This window comes from Dendronephthya gigantea, unplaced genomic scaffold (assembly GCF_004324835.1).
Source record: "Dendronephthya gigantea isolate DGI-Jeju-01 unplaced genomic scaffold, DenGig_1.0 000043F, whole genome shotgun sequence".
Taxonomy (NCBI): domain Eukaryota; kingdom Metazoa; phylum Cnidaria; class Anthozoa; order Malacalcyonacea; family Nephtheidae; genus Dendronephthya; species Dendronephthya gigantea.
In genome coordinates, this window is record NW_021163053.1 from 613955 (window position 1) to 636262 (window position 22308).

General features: G+C 37.1%; 4 protein-coding genes across 4 annotated transcripts; 1 reads left to right on the top strand and 3 right to left on the bottom strand.

Moving 5' to 3' along the window:
• Positions 1-982: 982 nt before the first annotated feature.
• LOC114527065 (COBW domain-containing protein 1-like) lies at positions 983-22086 on the bottom strand. Its single transcript, XM_028548650.1, has 14 exons — positions 21814-22086; positions 21192-21278; positions 21017-21113; positions 20249-20400; positions 19828-19865; positions 19315-19361; positions 18967-19053; positions 18757-18801; positions 18010-18063; positions 17853-17910; positions 2282-2350; positions 1750-1818; positions 1312-1438; positions 983-1167 (listed from the first exon to the last, which is right to left on the bottom strand). The coding sequence occupies exons 1-14, from the start codon at positions 21965-21967 to the stop codon at positions 1082-1084; spliced, it is 1170 nt and encodes a 389-aa protein (XP_028404451.1). The 5' UTR covers positions 21968-22086; the 3' UTR covers positions 983-1081.
• LOC114527064 lies at positions 4692-7276 on the top strand. Its single transcript, XM_028548649.1, has 3 exons — positions 4692-5446; positions 5581-6127; positions 6209-7276. The coding sequence occupies exons 1-3, from the start codon at positions 4763-4765 to the stop codon at positions 7249-7251; spliced, it is 2274 nt and encodes a 757-aa protein (XP_028404450.1). The 5' UTR covers positions 4692-4762; the 3' UTR covers positions 7252-7276.
• LOC114527067 lies at positions 7658-8570 on the bottom strand. The gene has a single exon (XM_028548653.1). The coding sequence runs from the start codon at positions 8394-8396 to the stop codon at positions 7833-7835; it is 564 nt and encodes a 187-aa protein (XP_028404454.1). The 5' UTR covers positions 8397-8570; the 3' UTR covers positions 7658-7832.
• Positions 15067-16761, bottom strand: LOC114527066. The gene has a single exon (XM_028548652.1). The coding sequence runs from the start codon at positions 16502-16504 to the stop codon at positions 15524-15526; it is 981 nt and encodes a 326-aa protein (XP_028404453.1). The 5' UTR covers positions 16505-16761; the 3' UTR covers positions 15067-15523.
• Positions 22087-22308: the final 222 nt, after the last annotated feature.

Genomic DNA, 22308 nt, shown 5'->3' on the forward strand with positions numbered 1-22308 from the left:
TGATCAATTTCAAAATTTCAGCCAAATCGGTGGACCAAAGGAAAAATACTAATTTTCGTCAATTTTTTGAAATTTCAAAATTCGCTTGAAGATACGTCGAAATGGTTCAGAATTAATTAGAATTGCATTCTTTCATGAAAACAATACATTTGAACACATAAAATCATACTTTGATAAATTTCAAAATTTCAGCCAAATTGGGGGACCAAAGGAAAAATACTAATTTTCGTCAATTTTTTGAAATTTCAAAATTCGGTTGAAGATACGTCGAAATGGTTCAGAATTAATTAGAATTGCATTCTTTCATGAAAACAATACATTTGAACACATAAAATCATACTTTGATAAATTTCAAAATTTCAGCCAAATCGGTGGACCAAAGGAAAAATACTAATTTTCGTCAATTTTTTGAAATTTCATAATTCGGTTGAAATTACGTCGAAATGTTTCAGAATTGACAAACAACATTGTTTCAAAATGTTGTAAAAACTTGTTAAAATGCTGGAAATGGGTTCAAATATTTACTACAACTAATTTAGTTGGTTTTTGGAGCATTTAAAATTACTTCGGTATATTTTAGAATTTTTTTAAAGTTTGTAAAATTTATTACTAAAATTTTTGAAATCTTGAAAGTTTTATGAAATTTTGACATATACCGAATTATATGAAATTTTTAAATTTTTAAAATCTACTGTTTGAGGAGAGAAAAACGAAAGAGTTTGTCGTCTCTCACTGGAGACATGAACATATGAATATAAACCAGCTGTATACTTAAGTTTTATAACTACATACAGTTTGGTTAGGTTGTTATACGTGTATAATAAATAAAATGTATATACAGGGTGTCCCAAAAAAAAGCAACCACTTAAATATGCAGAACATTAATACAGCTCTAAAGCGCAATAGATAAGCATGCACCTCTGGGAATTGAAAATGGCTCTTAATCCTTCATTTACAATTCTAAAAGTCATTTTAGCTGAACTATGGTGCAAACCCGAACAATATTAATATTCATGCATATTTAAGTGTTGCGTTTTTTTTGGGACACCCTGTATAATAGAAGAAATAGAGAATTCTGTGTTCAATTTTCAGCAGAATTCTTGTCACTTTGAATTAAGCAGTTTTTGACAAAACTTTCTTCTAGCACTTCTTTGTCCAGGTTAGATCCTGGTTAAATAAAAAACAATTATTTGTCATAAAAAGAGGTAAAAATTATGACATTTTTCCCGCATATTATATGAATATAGAATTTAGTTGTCACTATAAAATCCAGTATGAAATGTAGAGAATGAAGTATCTTCTATTTCTTACCAATAAAAATGATTCGGTTTATTCGTTTTTCATCGTCCACCCATTCTTCCGTGGGTACTTTATCAAACAGTTCATGGACGGCTTGAACAATCACTTTTTCACGGAAACCGCGAAATGATATTAGTGCCTTTATGGAGAAAAAAACATTTACAAACTTTTGATGGTCGGTTTGCTAAATACCCAACCGTTAATCGACCTCATATACACCTTTCGTGCAAGTAATTGAGATTAGAACTCCACATTACAAAATAACATAGACACACGCACAGTTGGTATGATGGATTATTATTGGTAAGGGCAGATTGCCTTATTTTTACAAGTATATCTCTCGTTCCAACCTGTCCAAATACACGACGGATGAAGAAGACTTAGGAGTGTTTTCTTAAACTTCTGGCAAACGGAAATTTAGAATCTATAAAACGTTGTTTAATACTTTACTTTAAATCGCAAAATATCCATCCGATTGCCAGTAACTGGATTACGAAAACTCTTCTCCCAGAGTAATTCCTGTGAAGATTTTAATCAGTTAAAAAATTGGTTTAACCGGCGAGTTTTTTGTAAAATTGTGACACTCTCAGGTTTTAATGGGCATTTTCTTTTATCAGTGATTTAATTAAGAGTCAACCTGATATGTTTCGATGCTTATGTAACACAAATATCAACCATTGATACAAATTGTCAGGACATGCATATTTGCAACCAAGCACAAAGTAGTTTTTCAAAAGTTAACAGTACAAACATACAGCGAAGAACCAGCGCGTTCTGCCGGATTACAAAATCTCGATTTCGAATTGATCACCCCTGGAATTTACGTCACATGGAATACGGACGCCCGACAACGCCACAATCACGCAGCGAGTTTTAATAAAATGGCGGCCAGTATCTTTGTCGGTATTACAGGTATGCTGAAACAGCTATTCGTCTCAGTAAGTATTAGTTAAATACGACGGTAAGAGGATATCGCGACTACCTGTAACCAAGTGTCAAACTCATCGTCATCCACTTCACCTTCCACATTTAAACTCACGGTTCTGACACTCTAGAGATAAGAGAAATTTTGATTAATTGAAGCCATGATCTGATTAAGAAAAAACACTGATCCCACTGTTGTATACTCAATATTTGTTTAGCTGTCATGAAACGCGTCAAGTTGATTAGATGATGTAGAGAAATATATCGCATAGAGATATATATCTCATTAAATTGTCTGCTGGTGAAAGTAATTTTTGGCATATAATATACAACGAATACAGGGAGATTTATTGAATGATATTCCCCGCTGTTAGGATCAGGATCTTCACTAAAAATGGACTGAGATTAACAATACCGTATTTACTCGTTTGAGCGCCGCGGCGCTCTTTAAATTTTTAGGACTTCAGATGCGGCGCTTAATCGAGGGCGGCGCTCTTTAAAAAAAATTATTTGTGAATTGTAAGCATTTGGACATTTTACAGAAAACCAATCGCACAAATCACTGGAATCTCTACCTTCACGACTGACCTGCGCCTTAATTACGAAAATTCTAAAGACCGATTTAACAATAGCGTCTTCAACAATTCTGACGGCGCGTCGAATTTGAAAATAATTAGTGCGGCGCTCATTCGGGGGCGGCGCTCAATCGAGTAAATCGGTAATCAAGAACAAGAAACCAGATTGTTTTCATCCTGCGACAATTATTATAAAATACACCTAACGAAATGGAATGACTAGCTTCCAAATTTATTGCTTTCAAACCATTTTTTCAGAACACGAATTTTGGAACGGATGTATTAAGTAATCTTGCAAAATTATATTGCTCCTGAAGCTGCTTACTGAAAGTATATGTAAATGCATGTCTTTAATTTACGTATATGGACTAGACCAGCCTTATAATTTGTGATTTAATCATATTTTGAATACACTTTGTTTCGGTCCTTTTTCTGTACAACCATTGTGAAAGAGAGAGACGCTATCTCGGGCCTCTCCATGCACAATATAGACACTTGACACTTTGATAATACGATTGCCGCCGAAGGTTGTTGCCATGCAGACACATATTTGAAGACGAGGACGATAGTATGGCAAGCCAAACTGGACAAAAGCAGGTCGAGATGTGTACGCGATAAACGAGAACTGCATGCAATATATGAGAAATGTATACTATAGTCGAGAAAAGTGTAAACGACTGTCGAGAATTGTTATTGTAAGTCGAGAAACGTATACGATTGTCGAGAGTTTCGCTGCTGTGTGCGATAGTTGAGAAAATGCAAACGATACTCGAGATCAGGGCTCTCACATCTTATTGTTTAGAAATCCTTAGACTAAGGACAAAAATTCCTCAGATTGAGTAAAATTTCCTTAAATCTCAGGGTTCCCAGATATGAAGCCTGGGACCTAGTGTAGTTTACTTTAACACCTTCCTCCATCTTACTTACCCGATTGGATGGTTAGGTGTTAGCTCGTCGCTCGCGGGAGGGGTGGCTTGGAACGAGTGCTGTTACTTGGAGCCAGTTGAGATCCCTACGGTACCTTAAGCTGAGCACGCACCCCCTCCCCCCGCCGAGAGCTAACCCTTCACACCAACTTTGTTGGTGGAAAAGACAGGCAAATGAAGAGAGTAAACCAAAGAAGAAAGAAAGAAATTTACTAATAGCACTTTACCACAAGCTGCTGTTGCCGACGTTATCGCTCGTTCGCCGACGAGTTGTTAATGCCCTCTGCGGGCTCTGCTCCGCACCTTGCCTCCACTCGCCCCTCCCATTCGGTCACGTGGTTACCTGACGTCACTGACCGGTTTCCTCGTTGTTAACCTTGGTTATTGCATAATCCCATAAAAAGGCGGGAAAATTGTTTTGGTTTTATATTAGTTAGTGTAAAAAGCTGTTTTATTATTATCGTTATTATAAACAATATATAAATCAAGACAAAGGTTGAGAAGGGAGCATGTCGGACTCGGAGTCAAAAGATGAAGAAATTAGTGTGGAGTAACAATTTAATTTTTGCCATGAATTAAATGGAGTAACAATTTTTAATTTTTGCCATGTTTTGTTCAGTTTTATGACTTTTGTAACGAAAGTAAATAATTTCGATAAAATTCTTTCTAGAAATTCTTTAAAAAATAAAATTCCTCAAACAATTCCTTAAAAAGGTGAAATAAGATCAAAATTTCCTTAGTTTAAGGAAATTTCCTTAAAAGTGAGAACGCTGCTCGAGATTTTCGCCTGTGTCTTTGGTCAGCGGTACGTGGTCGGAATATAATATGACAAATTGACAAATATTGCATGACTCCAAATAGGACAGGGCTTGTTGTTTTGGTGACATTTTCCCGCTATTTTTGGAACTCGCGCATGCGTTTTACCTATGGCTTAATTTGGCTTTACGTTCGCCATTTTGACCGCAGTATTCCGCAGTATTCTTTATAGACTCAAAAATTTTCAAAAAATAGCTGATTAAGTATTCATATTATTCAAATATGGCAGACGGGAACCGGGACGGTAATCGTGAACAGTCAAACGATATCATAAGGCAATTGTTTTCACGAATCGGGGAACTGTCTGATGCGATATCAGGACGACCAAATCAAATCGACACCGAGTCGGAGGTGAGGCGCACTTTTACAGGCAATAATGCGAGCATCGGACCATCATCTACTTCAAGACCTTCCACCTCAAGATCAAGTGAACCAACATCGAATAGATATAGACCTTACTCAGTAAGACACCATTTTCCAGGTCAACGACCTTCGCGCTCGACTCGCAAGGAGGGAAAACAAAAACCAAACGTTAGCGAAAACAAGCCATTTTTGCGCGATTTGGTTTTACTAAGTGGCCCTGACGACCAAGTCGTACCCCGGCAAGGAACACGTCTCGCTCTGAATGAAAGAGGTCACGTTATTTCAGGGTGCAGATTTACAAAAAGTCAGTCAATGATGGAAGTCGAAAGAGCGATAATTGAGGCTTTTGATGGTAAAATTCCACCCGGTGTGGATATTGAATTATTAGTTTCCGTTCATTCACATCTGGTGGTTCCATCACTGGCACCTGGACAGCATGGTATAGATGGTGCCATGCTACAGCGGCTGTATAGAAATAAGCCTGTTTATATCCGCCCAAATCAACAACTCTTTGACTTGGCCTCATATGGAAATGTAGCACAGGTATTTTATATTGTTAATTTAAACTAATTGCAATCTAATGACTTAAATTCCTGTGATAATGAGCATTTATCCTGTTTTCATTAGTTTGTAGTAAACTTTTGATGAGATTGTCCACATACTTTTATCATCCTTAGCAAACCAATATGTTGTCAAGTCCTCTGTCAACCTGTGCTCAAGAAGAAGAATTAGATGAGTGTTTTCTGGATTGCCAAACTGATGAAAGCAATGTTACCACCCATCCCCATTCATTTAATTTCAACTCCAACATACCTGCTTCCCACACCCAGTCCCAACATGCCAATTTTGACATCCAACCTACTACAATGAATGCAGGCACCCACCCCCCTTTAACAAATGTCAATTCCAATCACCCTCCAACCGATGCTGATACCCAGCCTTTCCTGACAAATGTTAATAGCCAGCCTACACTGCCTTGTCTTAACACCCAACCCGAACAGGCCAATGTCAACACCCAACCTATACAGACCCAACAGACCCAAGCGATCCAACCTAATCAAATAAATGTCAACTCTAACAACCCTTCTATTAATGTCAACACCCAACCAGCTCCACCCAATGTTGTTGATGAAGAAATTGGTGAACATGAAGATCAGACTCATAGTCCACAGCAGGAAATTATTGATGTTGAAACAGGGCAGGTTTTTTCTGATATGGATGAAGGTAGGAATTTGATGTACTAAAAATATTATGTTCTAATTAACCTGTAACAAATAAACTAATTTCTTCACTTCGTCTTTTTAGCTGATTTGCATTTAATATCAATGTACACTCCAATGCTTCCCAAAACAGTCACTGTCCACCGATCCACCATCCGTAAAGATTTAACTGAAATATTTCCCGACCCAAGCATTTTGAACAGTTATCTTGATGTGGTTGTGATCGATGCACGTGGTGAACCAGAGAAAGGAAAAGGGAAGGGTGTTATATTGGATGTTTTGACACATTTTTGGGACAATTGTTTTATGTCTTTAGCTGTGGGAAGGAAGGAGAAAACACCATTCATAAGGCACGATATGCAGAAACGTGAATGGCAAGCTATTGCTCGTATTCTTGTCTATGGATACAAGAATTATGGTTATTTCCCACTTCAACTTTCTTCTCTGTTCATGGCATCATGCTTGTTTGGGGAGGAATGCATCACAACGGAATTTCTACTTGCCACATTCAAAGAATATATCCCAGCTGAAGACCAGGATGTTCTGGATCAGTGTCTTGGTGATAGCTTTGACAAAGATGCTGAAGATGTCAGTGACTTTTTGTCTTCTTTGAAGTGCTTTAGAGTAGCATCGCAGGAAAATATTAAAGAAATAATCAACGAATTGGCGCATCAGGAGCTGATACAGAAACCAAGATATATTGTGAACTGTTGGGCTCCTATATTACATATGTTACAAGAGCATAAAGCATTCCAAACCTTTGAGGATCTCAAAGAGTTGTATAAAAGCAAGACCCCTACTGCAAAGAAAATTATAAAGCTATTTCGAGCAGAGCCTTCCAATGATGCTGAACGAGAGAGTCTTGCCCACCTGAAGCGATTTGTGAAGTCCCTGGAAGGCCAAGCCTTGGCAAAGTTCTTGCATTTTTGCACAGGAAGTGATATCATCACCTGCGATTCAATCACAGTTACATTCAGTACCCTCACTGGTGTGGAAAGACGGCCCATTGCTCGTACATGTGCCCCCTTAATTGAGCTACCCTCAACTTATGAATCATATTTGGCTCTTGCTGAAGAGTTCCTAAACATTATGAGGGGGTATCAGTCATGGTCATTTGACATTGTGTAGAGTACAAACTGGTTTAAGCGATGTATAGTAGTCTAAGTTTTTGTTTGGTTTAGGTACAGAGCAACTTCCATGTATTTAATGAAAAAAGCATGATTGAGATGGTAATTACAACAGAATGGGAATTATTCATGAAGTACAACAGTTAAAGGTTTCATACTTGCATCCTCTCAAATTTCAGTTTTAACGAAATTTTTAATGTGCAGTTTAAACAAGGTAACAAACATGGCTTTTGCTGATTGCACTTCAAGTTTTTTTATCATGTGTTTTCCATGTTTTTTCCAAAGTTTTCAATGGATATTTTATCATACTAAATATTCGAAGCACATTGAAAGGGTGATTTATGTCTGTGGCCTTTATAGTATGTTTAATAAAGAATTTTTTTATAATTCATAAGTATAAACACTGATACTGTTCCAGATGTACAATTATAATGTAAACATTACAACTATCACTTTAACATTGTTAAGCAGAAAATTTGTACTGCAGGTTCTTTGTTGTTTTAATGAAATAAATTACATAGTTTATGGGATTGATGTAATTTCAATGTTTGTTTTTACTGGTACTATAGTTAATTAAACAATTCAAATGTCTATTGTTTCCTCAGAAATAAAATCACCAACTATGTCCACTGTATTTAAAAAATGTCCTATACCATTATTCCCATCATCCTGGGAAGGATTTACCGTTTGTTGCAGGTAATGGAGTTGTGCTTCAGTAAGTTCAATATCTGAATTGGGAATAACAATGTTATTGTTTGTTTGAATTGCTTGTCCTGAGGTACTGTAGTCAATTCCATAGGATTCCCAGTTAATTACTGTCGAATCATCTGGGACTGTTATCATATTAGTATGCCATAATGCTAATGGTGACTGATGATTGGCAGTTCTCATTCCATGATGATTCCACTGCCTTCGGAATTCAGCTAAGGATACATTGATGCGAGGTAGAAAAACATACTGAAGAGCAAAAAGGTGTACTTCATTAAGGGAATCAAGTTGTTCACTTCTCTCTAGAAATTTGAACAAATCCTTGTATAGCGCTGTCATAACTCTGTTGACTTCTGCCCACAATCGCTCAATACGCTGATTGTGCACACTTCTACCAGCGATAAAACTGCCTCTATCGGTGCCTCTGTTATAAACCATGTATCTTGCCACATCAACATTCTCGACGCCATGGTCACCTCGAACTCTAGATGGTAGGCCAAACTCTCCCACACCGTTTTCAAACAAGCGAAGAACAGTGTCTGCTCTATTGTTTGTGCAACATTTTAGGTAAATAACTGTTCTGCTAAAACCATCAATGCAACCATGAATTACAAATCTCTATGATATCAATTTATGGTTAGAGTCAATATGCCACAAATGGTTTGCCCCACGAACATTGTAGACACGTCGACAAATTGCATACCTTTTTCGTATACTCCTACCAATTGGATCGACTCTTTGGATACTAGCTCTAACTCTATGTCTTTGGACATTTACCTGTCTTCCTTTTAAACTACCTCTGACGTAACACTCACCACTATATGGTGTCAATTGGAGAATTTCTCTTATTTGATTATCCAGATCATAATCTGAAATTTCTGAGAAACTTGGTTCAATTCCGAATTCTATCCTTCGTCTTTGAAGGGTTCGCTCAGACACACCCAAAAGTTCTGCAATGTTACACCACTTCATCCCTGTTTCTCTCAACTGTTCGATTTGTACCTTGGTGATGTTATTTATTTATTTATTTATACTCTTCGCCATGTTTGGCTGGTGAGCCCCACAGAGTTTTAACTCCAGTTATGGGGTCCCTTGCTTACAGTACAATTATACTAAATAGAATAAGAATATTTACATGAACATTAGTGGTGGACATTATTACAAAATATTATACAATACAAGGTTGTTTCACAATATGTTGAACATGCATGGATAACTCTCAACAACACAACTTTACATTTAGACTATACAAGGGACGAGACGAATTACATTTTACACATACACTCTTAAACGTTTGCGGAATGTCCACGTCATATACATGTTCTGTGAGGTAGTTATAATAATTAAACAGTTCAGATTTGAATTTAGAGATTGAGAGTTTGGAGTCGCGGAGATGTTCTGGTAATTCATTAAAAATTCTTGGGGTTCTGCAGTAGAAACTGTTCTGAAAGGTTGTCGTGTTTGCTTTATGTATATTAAACGTGGTGTAACGACCTGTGGTGTCTGATCGTCTTGTGATGCGTTCTGATTGTTTAGTGCAGATGTTGGGGTCACCTTGGGAATGTTGGAATAGGTACATGATGTCCAGATATTCGTGCCAGTAGGTTAGGGGCAGCAGACCGATCTTCAAAAGCCTGTCCTTGTACGTAATATTGGTCCGGAATGGCAGTGATAATATGAATTTGGTAGCTCGACGCTGAACTTTCTCAAGTTGTTGTATTAGGGTGACTGTTTGCGGAGCCCAAACTTCAGACGCGTAGGCGAAATGGCTACGTACAAGACTGGTGTAGAGTGCCTTACGCACGCGTACATCATGCATACCATGGCAAGACCTTTTCACGAATCCTAACATCTTGTTGGCTTTGCTCGACACAACAGACACATGATCATTCCACTTGAGGCTGTGCTGGACGAGAATTCCGAGATCTTTCTGGGTGGTTACGTTCCTAACTGCTGTCCCCATTAGACTGTAGGACGAATCAATCGGGTTTAAGTTCCTTGTGATGCGAAGGTGACTGCATTTCCCCCCGTTTAAATCCATTCTCCAAACATCACACCATTCACAAATGTTGTCGAGATCAGTTTGGAGATCATGCACGTCCTTGAGATGTTCGATGGTGTGGAAACACTTTGTGTCATCCGCAAACATTGCCGAAGATGAAGACGTGGCAACGTTGGGAAGGTCATTCACGTAAATGAGGAACAACAGTGGTCCAAGGATCGATCCTTGTGGCACTCCAGAGAGGACTCTTGCTTGTTTGGATGTTGCACCAAGCACGGTAACTCTCTGGTGGCGACCCGATAGGTAGCTCTCAAACCACCGTAGCAAATTTCCACAGATCCCATATCGCTGAAGTTTCTGGATTAGAAGTCGATGATCAACTCGATCAAAAGCTTTTGCAAAGTCTAAATAGATCGCATCAGTTTGTACTCGAGTATCAAGTGCCTTGCCGATTTCATGGAAGATCCGCAGGAGCTGTGAGGTGGTTGATTTCCCCTTCATGAAGCCAAACTGGAGATGGTGTAAATGAACAGAGACATGTTCAACTAATTTGTTGTATACACAGCGTTCGAGAACTTTTGAAACAATTGGCAACAAGGATATGGGGCGATAGTTGGTGACTGATTTTCTGGATCCTCCTTTGGGAATTGGCACGATGTTTGATAGTTTCCAGGCAGTTGGAAATTCTCCCAAAGAGACGGATTTGTTAAACAAGTGGCACAAAGAAGGAGCGATATGTGGCGCACATGCACACAGTAGTAACGCTGGGATTTTATCAGGACCGGTGGCTTTCTCGATGTCAAGAGAAGTTAGTATTCTATGCACTTCTTGCGGAGTGAAACGGATGTTATCTAACGGCTCGCATAATAATGTATCATCAAGAGAATGAGGATGTTGTTCGTATTCTTCGTCAGTCAATGGTGGTTTAAACATAGAGTAGAAGTAGTTATTCAGAAGATCAGCGATGTCCTTGGGGTTTTCAGCAGTAGCTGTAGCATTGTCATTTGTCCACTCAAGTTTATTTGGAGCAGTGGATGTATTGGAAACTGTTTTGAATACTGACCAAAATTGTTTAGGGTTGGATCTCAATAAATTGGGCAAGTCTGGAAAATTCATTGCGTTTACGTGAGATTAATTGCTTAACTAGACGACGGAGTGCACGGTATTTCTCTAGATGACAAGTTCTCCCGCTTGATTTTGCTTTTCTTCTGGCCGTTTCTTTCTTTTTCAATAGATGTCTCACCTCGCTGTCAAACCACGTGGAGTATTGCGCCTTCTGATTGTTTTAGTTGGTATATGGCGGGAAACTGTTTCTAAAAATCGTGCGCTCCAGTGTTGCCAAGTGACGTCAACGTCAATCATATTGGCAGTTGTGCTAGTGTCGTCTGCAAACTGTGTATCAACGGTTACGCCACTGTCGTCAGCAAAACCGAGTTGCGCAAGCTCTTGAAACAAACCGTCCCAATTGGCCAAACGATAATTAAAAACAGTTCGATTATCACAAAATAACGATCTTGGATTTAAACAGATGTCGAAGAAAACCAAATCATGATCACTAAAGAGATTCAATTCTCTCGCCGCGACCTTTGATATGTCAGACACAGTTTCAGGACACTTGGTAAAAATTAGATCAATGAGATTGTTCATCCTTGTTGGAAACAAATTCACTTGTTGGAGATAAAGATCCCACATAAGTTCACGAAAATCATTAGAATTAGCCGAGACATTTCCATAACTGTTAGATTTGATATGAGAGTCCCATGTCAGATCTGGAAAGTTAAATCTCCAGTAATAAATGCTCTGTCATAGTTCTCTGTAACTTGTAAAAACGACGAAAACAAGTCAAGCCATTCGTGAGCGTCACAGTTAGGTGGACGATAGCAGACTGAAACAAGGCTCTTTCTTGAATCATTTTCCACTATTTCAATCGCAATGATTTCCAATCTCTCGCACCATTGTCCTAATGTTATTCTGTTGTAAGTAATATCGCTGCGAAGTGCTAGTAAGACCCCACCGCCACGTTTAAACGACGCACGATCTTTTCGCAGAATATCGTACCCGTGCGGAAGTATTTCTTTATCAGCAATACTGTCTTTAAGCCATGTTTCGGTAACAGCCACAATGTCCAGGTTTTCCGCGTACACCATGTTTTGGAAAGAAGATAAATTGCTTACTAGTGTTCCGTCCACATGCTTGTTAATGCTACACAGACTGCGTGCATTAAATAACAAACATCGTTTCTTTTCGATGTAAGGTTTTGACGCCGTAATTGGACCAGGATTAGTGTGAACATCGCCAGATAATTGCAACAGTAAAGTAGCAAAAAACGCATGTAGCAGTAAACGAGTACCTTTGATAATGATCGTTTGGTTCGTTAACGGTCGCGTTTTGACCGTTGATCTTCGCCGTTTACCATAACACTTGATTGTCACAATATTGGCTTCTATTGTGGTTAATAAAACTGTTGAATTACATGATAAAGACTTACGGAAATATGTGTAAGTTGATAGGTTGCCAAGAATAAGATAAAAATACAGAACATGACAAAGTCTACGAGAGCTGAAAATGCCATGACCAACCGCCATGATATGGCGTGATATAAATATATAGCGTTATATGCAGGTCTTCCTCCCGTACTAGGCAAAAGCGAAATAACATTTCTTACTTCCTCGATGGGATAATTGTCGACAATCTCAGCTAACTTTTCGAGTTCTCTTTCCATTGCAGCAATCAAATTACCAAGCAAAATTCTTAACGACGAATTTGGCGCTGTATTTTCATCTACAGCTGTCTTCATAGCAACTACGATAAGAATATAGTCTTCCATTTTGTTCTTGCAATGTTCTGATCCTATTGGATCCCGATTACATTGAGATCTCTGACATTGAAGAAACAAACTATCAAGAGCACTGACAAAATTTTGCAGCTCATCCACGTTGGCAGCCATGACGCTTCTAAATGATCACACTAAATTCCATCGGTTCCGACCACGTACCGCTGACCAAAGGCACAGGCGAAAATCTCGAGTATCGTTTGCATTTTCTCAACTATCGCACACAGCAGCAAAACTCTCGACAATCGTATACGTTTCTCGACTTAAAATTACAATTCTCGACAGTCGTTTACACTTTTCTCGACTATAGTATACATTTCTCATATATTGCATGCAGTTCTCGTTTATCGCGTACACATCTCGACCTGCTTTTGTCCAGTTTGGCTTGCCTATGGCAAGCCAAAGTGGACAAAAGTAGGTCGAGTATAGTATGCGATAATCGAGTTGTGTATATGATAAGCGAGTACTGTATACAATAGTCGAGAATACACATACGAAGTGATCGAGATAAATGAACTATAATTGAGCTTTATGAACGATATTCGAAATTATTAACGACAATCGAGTTTTCTAGCGACAGCCGAGATTTTATATACGATAGTCGAGTTTTACGACGGTCATTTCGGTCAGCGGACACGATATACTTCTATGGGGTACTTTATAACCTAACCCATCACTCATTTCCATAAATGGCGGATCCTCTTCAGACTGTAAATCGTCTTCTCGATCGCATAAGTGAGTTAGCAGACGCTATTTCGCCGCAAGTTGAGGCAGAAACACGACGCATATTTCGCAATGAAAACGTGCAATCTATCCCAAGCAACACTAGCAGTTCGCCGTCGTTTGTTGTGCGGCAAAATGATAACACGCAACAAGCTGTGATCGAGACACTGGCATATCTTCTTCGTATACTCCTCCCAATAGGATCAACACGGTGAATACTTTCCCTCACCCTTTCTCTTTGAACATGGATATGTCGCCCTTTCAAACCTCCCCTGACACAAGACTCACCACTATATGGTGTTAATTGTAGGATTTCTACAACATGTCTATCCAGATCACTGTCACTTATAGTGCAAAAATTTGACGTTAACCCAAACTCAGCTCTTCTTCTCTGCAATGTTTTCTCTGATATCCCTAAATCTTGAGATGGCATTCCAGTTCATACCTGCATCTCTTAATTGTTCAACGTGTTCCTTCTTTATGTCAAAAGCAGGTCTTCCTCCTGTGCTCGGCAACGTTGATGGTACATTAGTTAGATTTTCTGCTACTGATAGTTCCACTACTTCAGATAACTTTACTTGTTCATTTTCCATAGCAGACAACAATTCGGAAAGAAGCGCTGAAAGTGAAACGCCAGTCTGGCCAGAAAGAGCCGTTTCATTTTCACCTTCTGACTCTGCCACAGCCATTGCAACAATTATAGCGCCATAATTTTGTAATTTGCTTTTGCAATATTCAGCACCCACTGTATCTTTATTCAGATACGCTTGACTACAGTGTCTGAGAAGATTTTGAATACTTAAAAGAAAATTCCGCAGCTCTTCAACGTCCGCCATATTTGTCGCGTTTCCCGCCAAGAAGAAGCGGAAGAGTACAAGTCCGCTGACTGAAATGACCGTCGTAAAACTCGACTATCGTATATAAAATCTCGGCTGTCGCTAGAAAACTCCATTGTCGTTAATAATTTCGAATATCGTTCATAAAGCTCAATTATAGTTCATTTATCTCGATCACTTCGTATGTGTATCCTCGACTATTGTATACAGTACTCGCTTATCATATACACAACTCGACTATCGCATACTATACTCGACCTACTTTTGTCCACTTTGGCTTGCCATACTTGCCATACGATAGGGGACATACGTTCTGCACTATACTGATTTATTTTAAAAATGATTGTTTTTACGGCATTAGAATGAAGGTAAACGAATAGTCCTTCTTCCAATCATTCGTCTCGCGACAGACGTGCTGCTGAGTTTCTCAAATTGTCTAATCCAAATCTGGCTAAAATTAGAATGCAATAAAAGGGTAATATAATACAATTTCGACATGTCAAGTAAACAAAGACAAAAGCAAACGCATGCACGGGCAATTTTCGGGACACTTTTTTTTAATAAGGGCAATTCTATTTGGGACGTTTTCAAAATACCGACTGAGGGCTCTCCACAGCCTACAGCCATCTACTACATTTTGTGTCTAGTTAAATGAAGTTTATAAACGTTTCTGATTGGCCGATTATATCACTAAATGATATAAAAACCAGGACTAGTCCAGCCGTCGGGAGTATAAAGACAATTTGAAGGTTATTATATAAATACATGTTATAACAATGTTAGATACACTTACAAAGTATTTTTATTCATCTTCCTAAAAGTACAGTACAATAGATAATCATTTCAAACCATATGATCTAAAATGGCAAACTGCTGTTCGTCATTTCATAATCCGATGATCATGACTCCGAGAAGACGTATAATAATGAGCGCGCGTGCACGCAACCGTCGTATAAGTTAGTCATCGAACTTCATTGATGCAAAAACTTGCAAACACCCTGGCCTTTCTTTTCGTATAACCAGCCGTGATATTTGAACATATTAAGGTTTATAAATAACAAGAGTAGCTATATAAATATTGTAATAAATATGCATGCAGGTGCATAATCCCATCCTAGCTTAATATGTAGCTAAGGTAAACTGCATGTGCAATCATGTAGTAAACGTCTCATTAGAGATAAGTTTTCTGTTGTCCGTTGACGTTTTCTATCGTCTGTTCTTCCGTCTCCCTTAACTCAGTTTGCTCAGCTTTCTCCAAGCACGTTTTCATGTGATTCTTGATGTAACTTTTAGCAAATGTTTCGTCGCAGCCATGGCACTGCGTAGGCCTCGTCTCGCTGTAATATTCATAGATCTCCGCAAAACCAAAATAAATACCAAGAATATTCTTTGCAAAGAGAATGGATACATCCAGCTTGTACGTGTGCCACAAGTAAGCACGAATCACTAAGAACGGTATGTTCACGAGGAAAAGAAATGAACATACATATAGAAGCTTGAATGACACCGTAGGAACTTGGCCTGTTTCGCGAAATTCGTTGTTTTTTAGCTCATAAAGTGCTAACACAGGTAGACAAAAGTTAACACAAGCAAATACGATTATTGCAATTTCGATGGACGACGATATAAATTCCTTGTCAAACAAATACTCTAATATCTCAACGGAATCGAACAGGTCGAGTGTCACAGAACTCACAAGAATCTGAACGTAGGTTTTTCTAGCAAACGATTCCCTGGACTTATGATGTGAGTAGACAAGACATACAAATAACATCGGTGTTATTGACAACGTCAATTTCAAAAAGTTCGGATTGAGAAAACTCTCTCTGTCGAGCTCGTCGGCAAATACTTTGAAGATGGTTGCAACCTGAGGAGCAAAATGTAAGGCGTAAGCCAGCCAGGCAACATACGTCGCTGTGAAGTCATTGCCTTTTGGGTTCTTAACCAGCCAACCTCGAAACAAGCTGCAAATCGGTATTGTTGAGCCCAGCATAGCCATCGTCCACACCATTACTATGAATACATCCGTGACTATCCAAGCGAGCCATTTTAAATTTTGATGCTTGACAAGAAAATAATCGAGCAGTCCAGCTTGAAGAGTGAGTAGGATCAACGCAATGATTCGTGGAAACAAATTACGTGTTTTAATCATTTCGTTGCTATATTAAATGTCAGCTTTAAGTAAGAAAGGACTGCTTCTCATCGGCGCTGTTTACAACTAAATACTTCAGGCAGCGATATTAAATCAATATCGTCCTCAGATTGTCACACGCTGCGAGCTTCAAATTTGCAAAACAAAGACAATAGTATTAACCCCTGTCACAGATTGATCATTTCAACAAATCAAGATGATGATTATATGTGAAATTACATAATCACGACTTATTGTTTTCTTACCATTACACGCTCATTTAAATTCATTTGTTAGGAAATGGTAATTTTATGCCATGCATGTAAAGGGATAAGACACGCGTTAGATTGTGCCATATATATAAAAAGATATATCAATGTATGAATTATGCGTCTTTGCGTGTACACAGACTGACGAGGGGTCAAATTTTATACCTAGCAGGGTTTTCTCATTGATCTGCTGTTCATATATCGACGTTAAATTTTTCCGTCGATGCAGCCTGGAGCTTTGGTTTTCATTTCAAGATATAAAAATTTTTAATCATATCGTATATTGGGCCAGCTGCTGCGTGGATATAAAGTTACATAAAATAAACTATAATTTTAACTATTAGCATTTACAAAGAAAATGTGATGTACAAAAAAAAGATGTACAACTTGATGTACAAAAAAAAAGAAAATATTTGTACGCCGACTTTCATATGAAAATATTTCCCTAAGCATGCAATCTATCTACAAGCATGTACCGTATCATACATGTGAGTGCCACTGGCCCTTAGTCTTAGAACTACAAACAAAGGAGTATACCGGCATTGCTGGAGATAACATGCAGTAATTACGACCACACACAAGAGAAATCTTATATATTCATTAAACAAACATTGTTTACCAAAGCGATATGATCGAAAAGATATTTGAGAACATTTAGTGCCGACATGTAGTTAAGTAGAAATATCCGCCTAAAACTTTAAGGGATCATAAAAGTCAGCAGCGGTCTTTGTCCTTTCAACATAAAAGGCTAAACTATAATAACAATTACCTCTTAGGGTTTAAGAGAACGATGCAGTGACTAATGAAATCTTGATAAGAAATTTGTTTCATTGACCTAAGGTTCATAGCCGGACACTCAATTTACCACTAAGCTAAAACGAACCGGCATTAAACCATTACTATGTATATATATGTATATATATGTATATTTATATATATATATATATATATATATATATATATATATATATATATATATATATATATATATATATATATGTTCATAGTATGATCGTTTAAAAACAATTTATAGACACATACATGCACGAATTGAATCATTGAGACTATTTGAGGTAAAATATAAACTTCTTAGTTTTTACCTTGTCAATATGTGGCGAAGCTTGTGGTGGGTGAAACATCTGTAGTTTCTCATTGTTTCTGAAATAAAAACAAAAAATATTGAGTAAAACAAAGTCATGTGAATAAATATCGAATATTAAACACAATAAAACAAACGTTACTTCTCTTTAAACCCACATTTTCGTCACGTTATCAAAAACATGTAAATCCAAAATTTCTTCTATATTCACTCTACAATAAAAGAAGAGGGGAGTGAGAGTTGAAATTGTCAAAATGATTTACTGTACTTAAAGGTTGGGGAAGGAGGCGTTCTGTAACAACAATTTCATTTTGGATGTCAGTACTTTGTCGAATATCTTCTTCGAGTATCAATCTCAGGACTTTCTTTCATGAATCGTGTCCAGAGGCCGGTTGTTCGAAAGGTGGATAAAGTTATCCATTAGATAGTGAGTTTTTCATCCTCTGAAAAACGATAAAGCTACTAATATTAAATTTGTAATCGTTAAAAAGTATTTTAACTTCGAGATTGTGGAGTTCAATCTTGCCCATATCAAGTGGTGAGAATTCTTTGAACGTTTGAAATAATCACTATCCAGTGGATAACTTTATCCACCTTCCGAAAACAACCAGCCCCAGAGATAGAAGGCGGGAAAGAAAATTTCTTTGATGACGACAGGACCAGACCTGTTTTCTATTTTGAACTTATTCACCGTTTAAGCTAAACGGGGTTGATAAAACCGGCCCCTGGAGTACAAGAATGCTTCCAAAAACCTCCGTGAAAAACCCAAGCCATGAACATTCAACTTTTCATTTAAAAAACCATAAAGAATTCAGTTTAGATATATACCACAGACGAATGCTGACAGTATGATACACTAGCTGTTATGTGTAAAAATGAATGAAATACAAAATGAATATATTCACCTTGATCTTTGAGTTTCTTTGAAAGTACACGTTGCGTTTATACTTCTATAAAATTCATTTAAACCTGATATGTAAATACAAGCAAGAACATGCATGGAGATTATGCCATTGGCTCAAGAGTGAATAAAGAGTAAGGACCAATATATTATACTAACACAATCCATACTATACTTATATAGCAAAAGTTATTATTCAGGCCTAATAATATACCTTAGTAAATCTCGTAGTTGTGCCAGTTCTTCTTTTTCTATTAAGTCGAGTTTGTTAATGATCAAAACGTCAGCTAAAGCAACTTGTCTAAATAAAATAGGTTGCGGAGAAAAGAAATTAAGAAATTGTAAAAAAAATTCCTATTGCGGCAGGTACTAAATCCTGGTTTCTATACGGCACAGATATATCAGTCAGTGGAGAGGGATTCAGTGTGTTCACACATACTGTATCTACATGTAGTATCATACTGCAGTATCTTATTTCTCTGATTCCTCGGCTTTGTTTCATAGAAACACTTGATATTTTCGTCATACACTGCTTCTTAAACAATACTTCAAGTACATTTACCTGACACATTCATTGAGTATTCCTTCCTCCTTTTCCTCTGTCAGGTGCTTGAATTGAAAGAATGAACATTTTGAAGTTTCGTGGGTAGTTACAAGACAACTCAAATGTTAAGAAAAAATCGCCACTTGCTATATCACATTCCTTAATACCATGCATCAGTGTGACTAATGGGGTAAAATTAGCTAGTTTTAGAATGAGAGACAATGAATCATTAACAGGGGAAAAATAAAAGCCTGAGTGATTTAGTGAAAATGTATATACATACTGTGGTCACAGATATTTTGTTAAAAATTACGTCAAACACACAGATTTAAGAATTAAGCACCTAAATTTGAGGCAAAGTCTTATATCATAGGCAGCCCAGCAAATATGTTGATTCAAAATAGTTGTCACTGTATTAATACACTGATAATTCAATGATGTAACTTTATGAATCAACATTGTTTGGTGGGCTGCTTCAACTTTAAATGTTGACCGACGTGGGAATTAAGTTATAGAAAATAAAGTGCTTACTTTCAAACCATATTTTCCGTCGATTACTGTCACAATCCCTAAAAGGAAAACATATAGCTCCAACATAAATTGCTTAACTATACAATAGGAGCTGTCTCCATTTAAGGTCTTGCAGGTATTTTGGCAACAATTTGCAATCAAATTTCTGCACAAAGCAGCTTGCATTAATAGAAAACATTAGATACAATATATTAGAAAACATTAGGTGATAGGTACATTATAACTCCTGTTTAACTGTGGAAATTTTGATAATCATGCTTAATAGAAATATTAAGAACTGTTATATGGGAGAGGACAAGTCAACTTTTTAGTAGCTTTGTGATTGCTATGCAAGATAGTAAAATAGTCAAATATGGTCCTAATTTTCCATGCAAGACTAATAAGAATTGAATGCATTTTGAGTCATGTGGTAACTACATACCATCAAGATATAGATCACTACATAATTGATCATCCATCCAAAACATAGATGCAATAGGTCCAGGATCTGCTAAACCAGTTGTCTCAAGTAAAACATAATCAAACTTTCCTTTCTTCTTCATTAAATTCTCAATTGCTTTTACACCAATATCTCTGATTGTAATGTGGGAAAAAGTGCATTATGAGTAATTATTTAAGATATTATTTATAGAAGCAATAGAACATACATGGCTGAAGAAACATTTCGATTAGAACTTTTTGTTGGGGGGAGAGCAGTGATCAACACAGGCAATACATTGTAACTTAATTAATAACTGTCTTGTGTTATACAGCAAGTATGGTTACAAAGAATTAATGGGCTGCTTAATAATGTAAGTTAGACAGTAGAATTATTGCAGTTACATGCACTTGCAATAAATATATTGTGCTTAAATAATAATCTGGCTTCATACACTAAGTTGGCATTCTCATTTCACGACAAGTACATTCTGGTCAAAAAACAAGGAGTATATCAATTTGGTCACAAAATAGGACTCTTTTGGTGGTTTTGTTACTTGTGATATAGAATGATATCTTGCTAATAGCATATCAAATTAAGTCCTGCTATGCAAATTTCAGGGTAGTATAATTACCCATATATTTTGTAATTCATTGTTTTCGCAGTCAATGGACACAAAAATATCAAATCAACATGGGAAGGTACTTCATCATGCATTGTTCGCATTCTACTGTGGTGGATTATAAGAGATCAATCATTTTTGCAACATACTTGACAGAACAACAGAGACACCCATTTCTTAGTTCCAGCCATTCTTCATAAAGATTACCACCCTGACCAATTGCCATAGATTTTTCTAATGCTGAACCTTCAACAAGACATGCATATACCAAAGTCAATATATCCTTTAAATATTGATCTATAACCAGCTATTACAGGAACTCACCTTCTCCAAATTCATTTAGAATAACAGCAATTCTTTTATTGTGCTTTTCTGTGAGAATAAAATTCAACAGTGTAGTCTTTCCAGCACCTGGTTTAGTGATTGAAAAAGTAAAAAATGTTAGAAAAAAGTTAAAGATTTGAATGGAATTTAAACATAATTGATTTAGGCTATATACCTACAACTATTCGAGATTTATTTCATGGAGAGTTGGAGACCAAGTTATAATTAATCTAAATTACTGTAGCAGTGTATATCATGAAGTGTGTCTGTTTACTTTAATATTTTATCAAATTTAATAGTCAAACCTAGCTTAGTTAATCCATACAAAACATGCATATATAATATACCATGCATCAAATGTGGTATAACAACTGTGACTAACTCTCCTGACGAAGGCCCCCAGGTCGAAACATTGAGAAGTGTTTTGTCTAATTTAGGCAGTTGTTGTACCACATTTGATGCTACGTTGTTTGAAAACACTGCCACGCTGCTCCCTGGTTATATCACTTATATGATATACCATGGCATATGGCATATCGCATAATTATGCAGTCTATAGAACATTGTTGACTTTGGAAAACTCCTAACATTAATATAACCATTTATAATAATAATTTTTTACCTAAAAATCCTGTAACAATCGTGACAGGGACTCGCTTTTCAGATGAGTCTGACTTCCCAGATGTTTTCTCATTAATACCGTCATTGCCATCAACTGAACTTGAATTGATTGGAATCAAGACTGGGCAATCATCCTGGTCGTCATTGAAACTCATTTCTTTAATACTCTCCGTTATGATTTAAAGTACTTTAAAAAAAAACATTGTATGAAACATCTCATTACTCTTTCTCTTCCAATATTTCCAGTTTTTTATTTTTCTATTTCTCACCAATCACCAATGACATTGCATTTTAAAATAATTACATGAAGTATTCCCATCAGACCTAATATCCACTATTATAAAGTACGGCTCAGCGTTGCAAAGTCCGGGATTTTACGAGTACGACTTTTATGAGTGACTATCACTTTATGTAAAAACAAATACATCTCTTATCTTTCGCCAATGGACAGCTGCAATGTTTCCTTATAAACTTTTAGGATCCCTTTGCAATACAG

Excerpts from the sequence above, each read along its gene's own strand:
- LOC114527065 (XM_028548650.1), bottom strand. The coding sequence starts at position 21,967 with ATGAGTTTCAATGACGACCAGGATGATTGCCCAGTCTTGATTCCAATC. Across the intron at positions 17,911-18,009 it reads TTTGATAACGTGACGAAAAT|AAACAATGAGAAACTACAGA; the intron begins GTGGGTTTAAAG and ends TTTTTATTTCAG. Across the intron at positions 1,168-1,311 it reads AAACCGAATCATTTTTATTG|GATCTAACCTGGACAAAGAA; the intron begins GTAAGAAATAGA and ends TTATTTAACCAG.
- LOC114527067 (XM_028548653.1), bottom strand. The coding sequence starts at position 8,396 with ATGGTTTATAACAGAGGCACCGATAGAGGCAGTTTTATCGCTGGTAGA.
- LOC114527066 (XM_028548652.1), bottom strand. The coding sequence starts at position 16,504 with ATGATTAAAACACGTAATTTGTTTCCACGAATCATTGCGTTGATCCTA.
- LOC114527064 (XM_028548649.1), top strand. The coding sequence starts at position 4,763 with ATGGCAGACGGGAACCGGGACGGTAATCGTGAACAGTCAAACGATATC. Across the intron at positions 5,447-5,580 it reads CATATGGAAATGTAGCACAG|CAAACCAATATGTTGTCAAG; the intron begins GTATTTTATATT and ends TATCATCCTTAG. Across the intron at positions 6,128-6,208 it reads TTTTTCTGATATGGATGAAG|CTGATTTGCATTTAATATCA; the intron begins GTAGGAATTTGA and ends TCGTCTTTTTAG.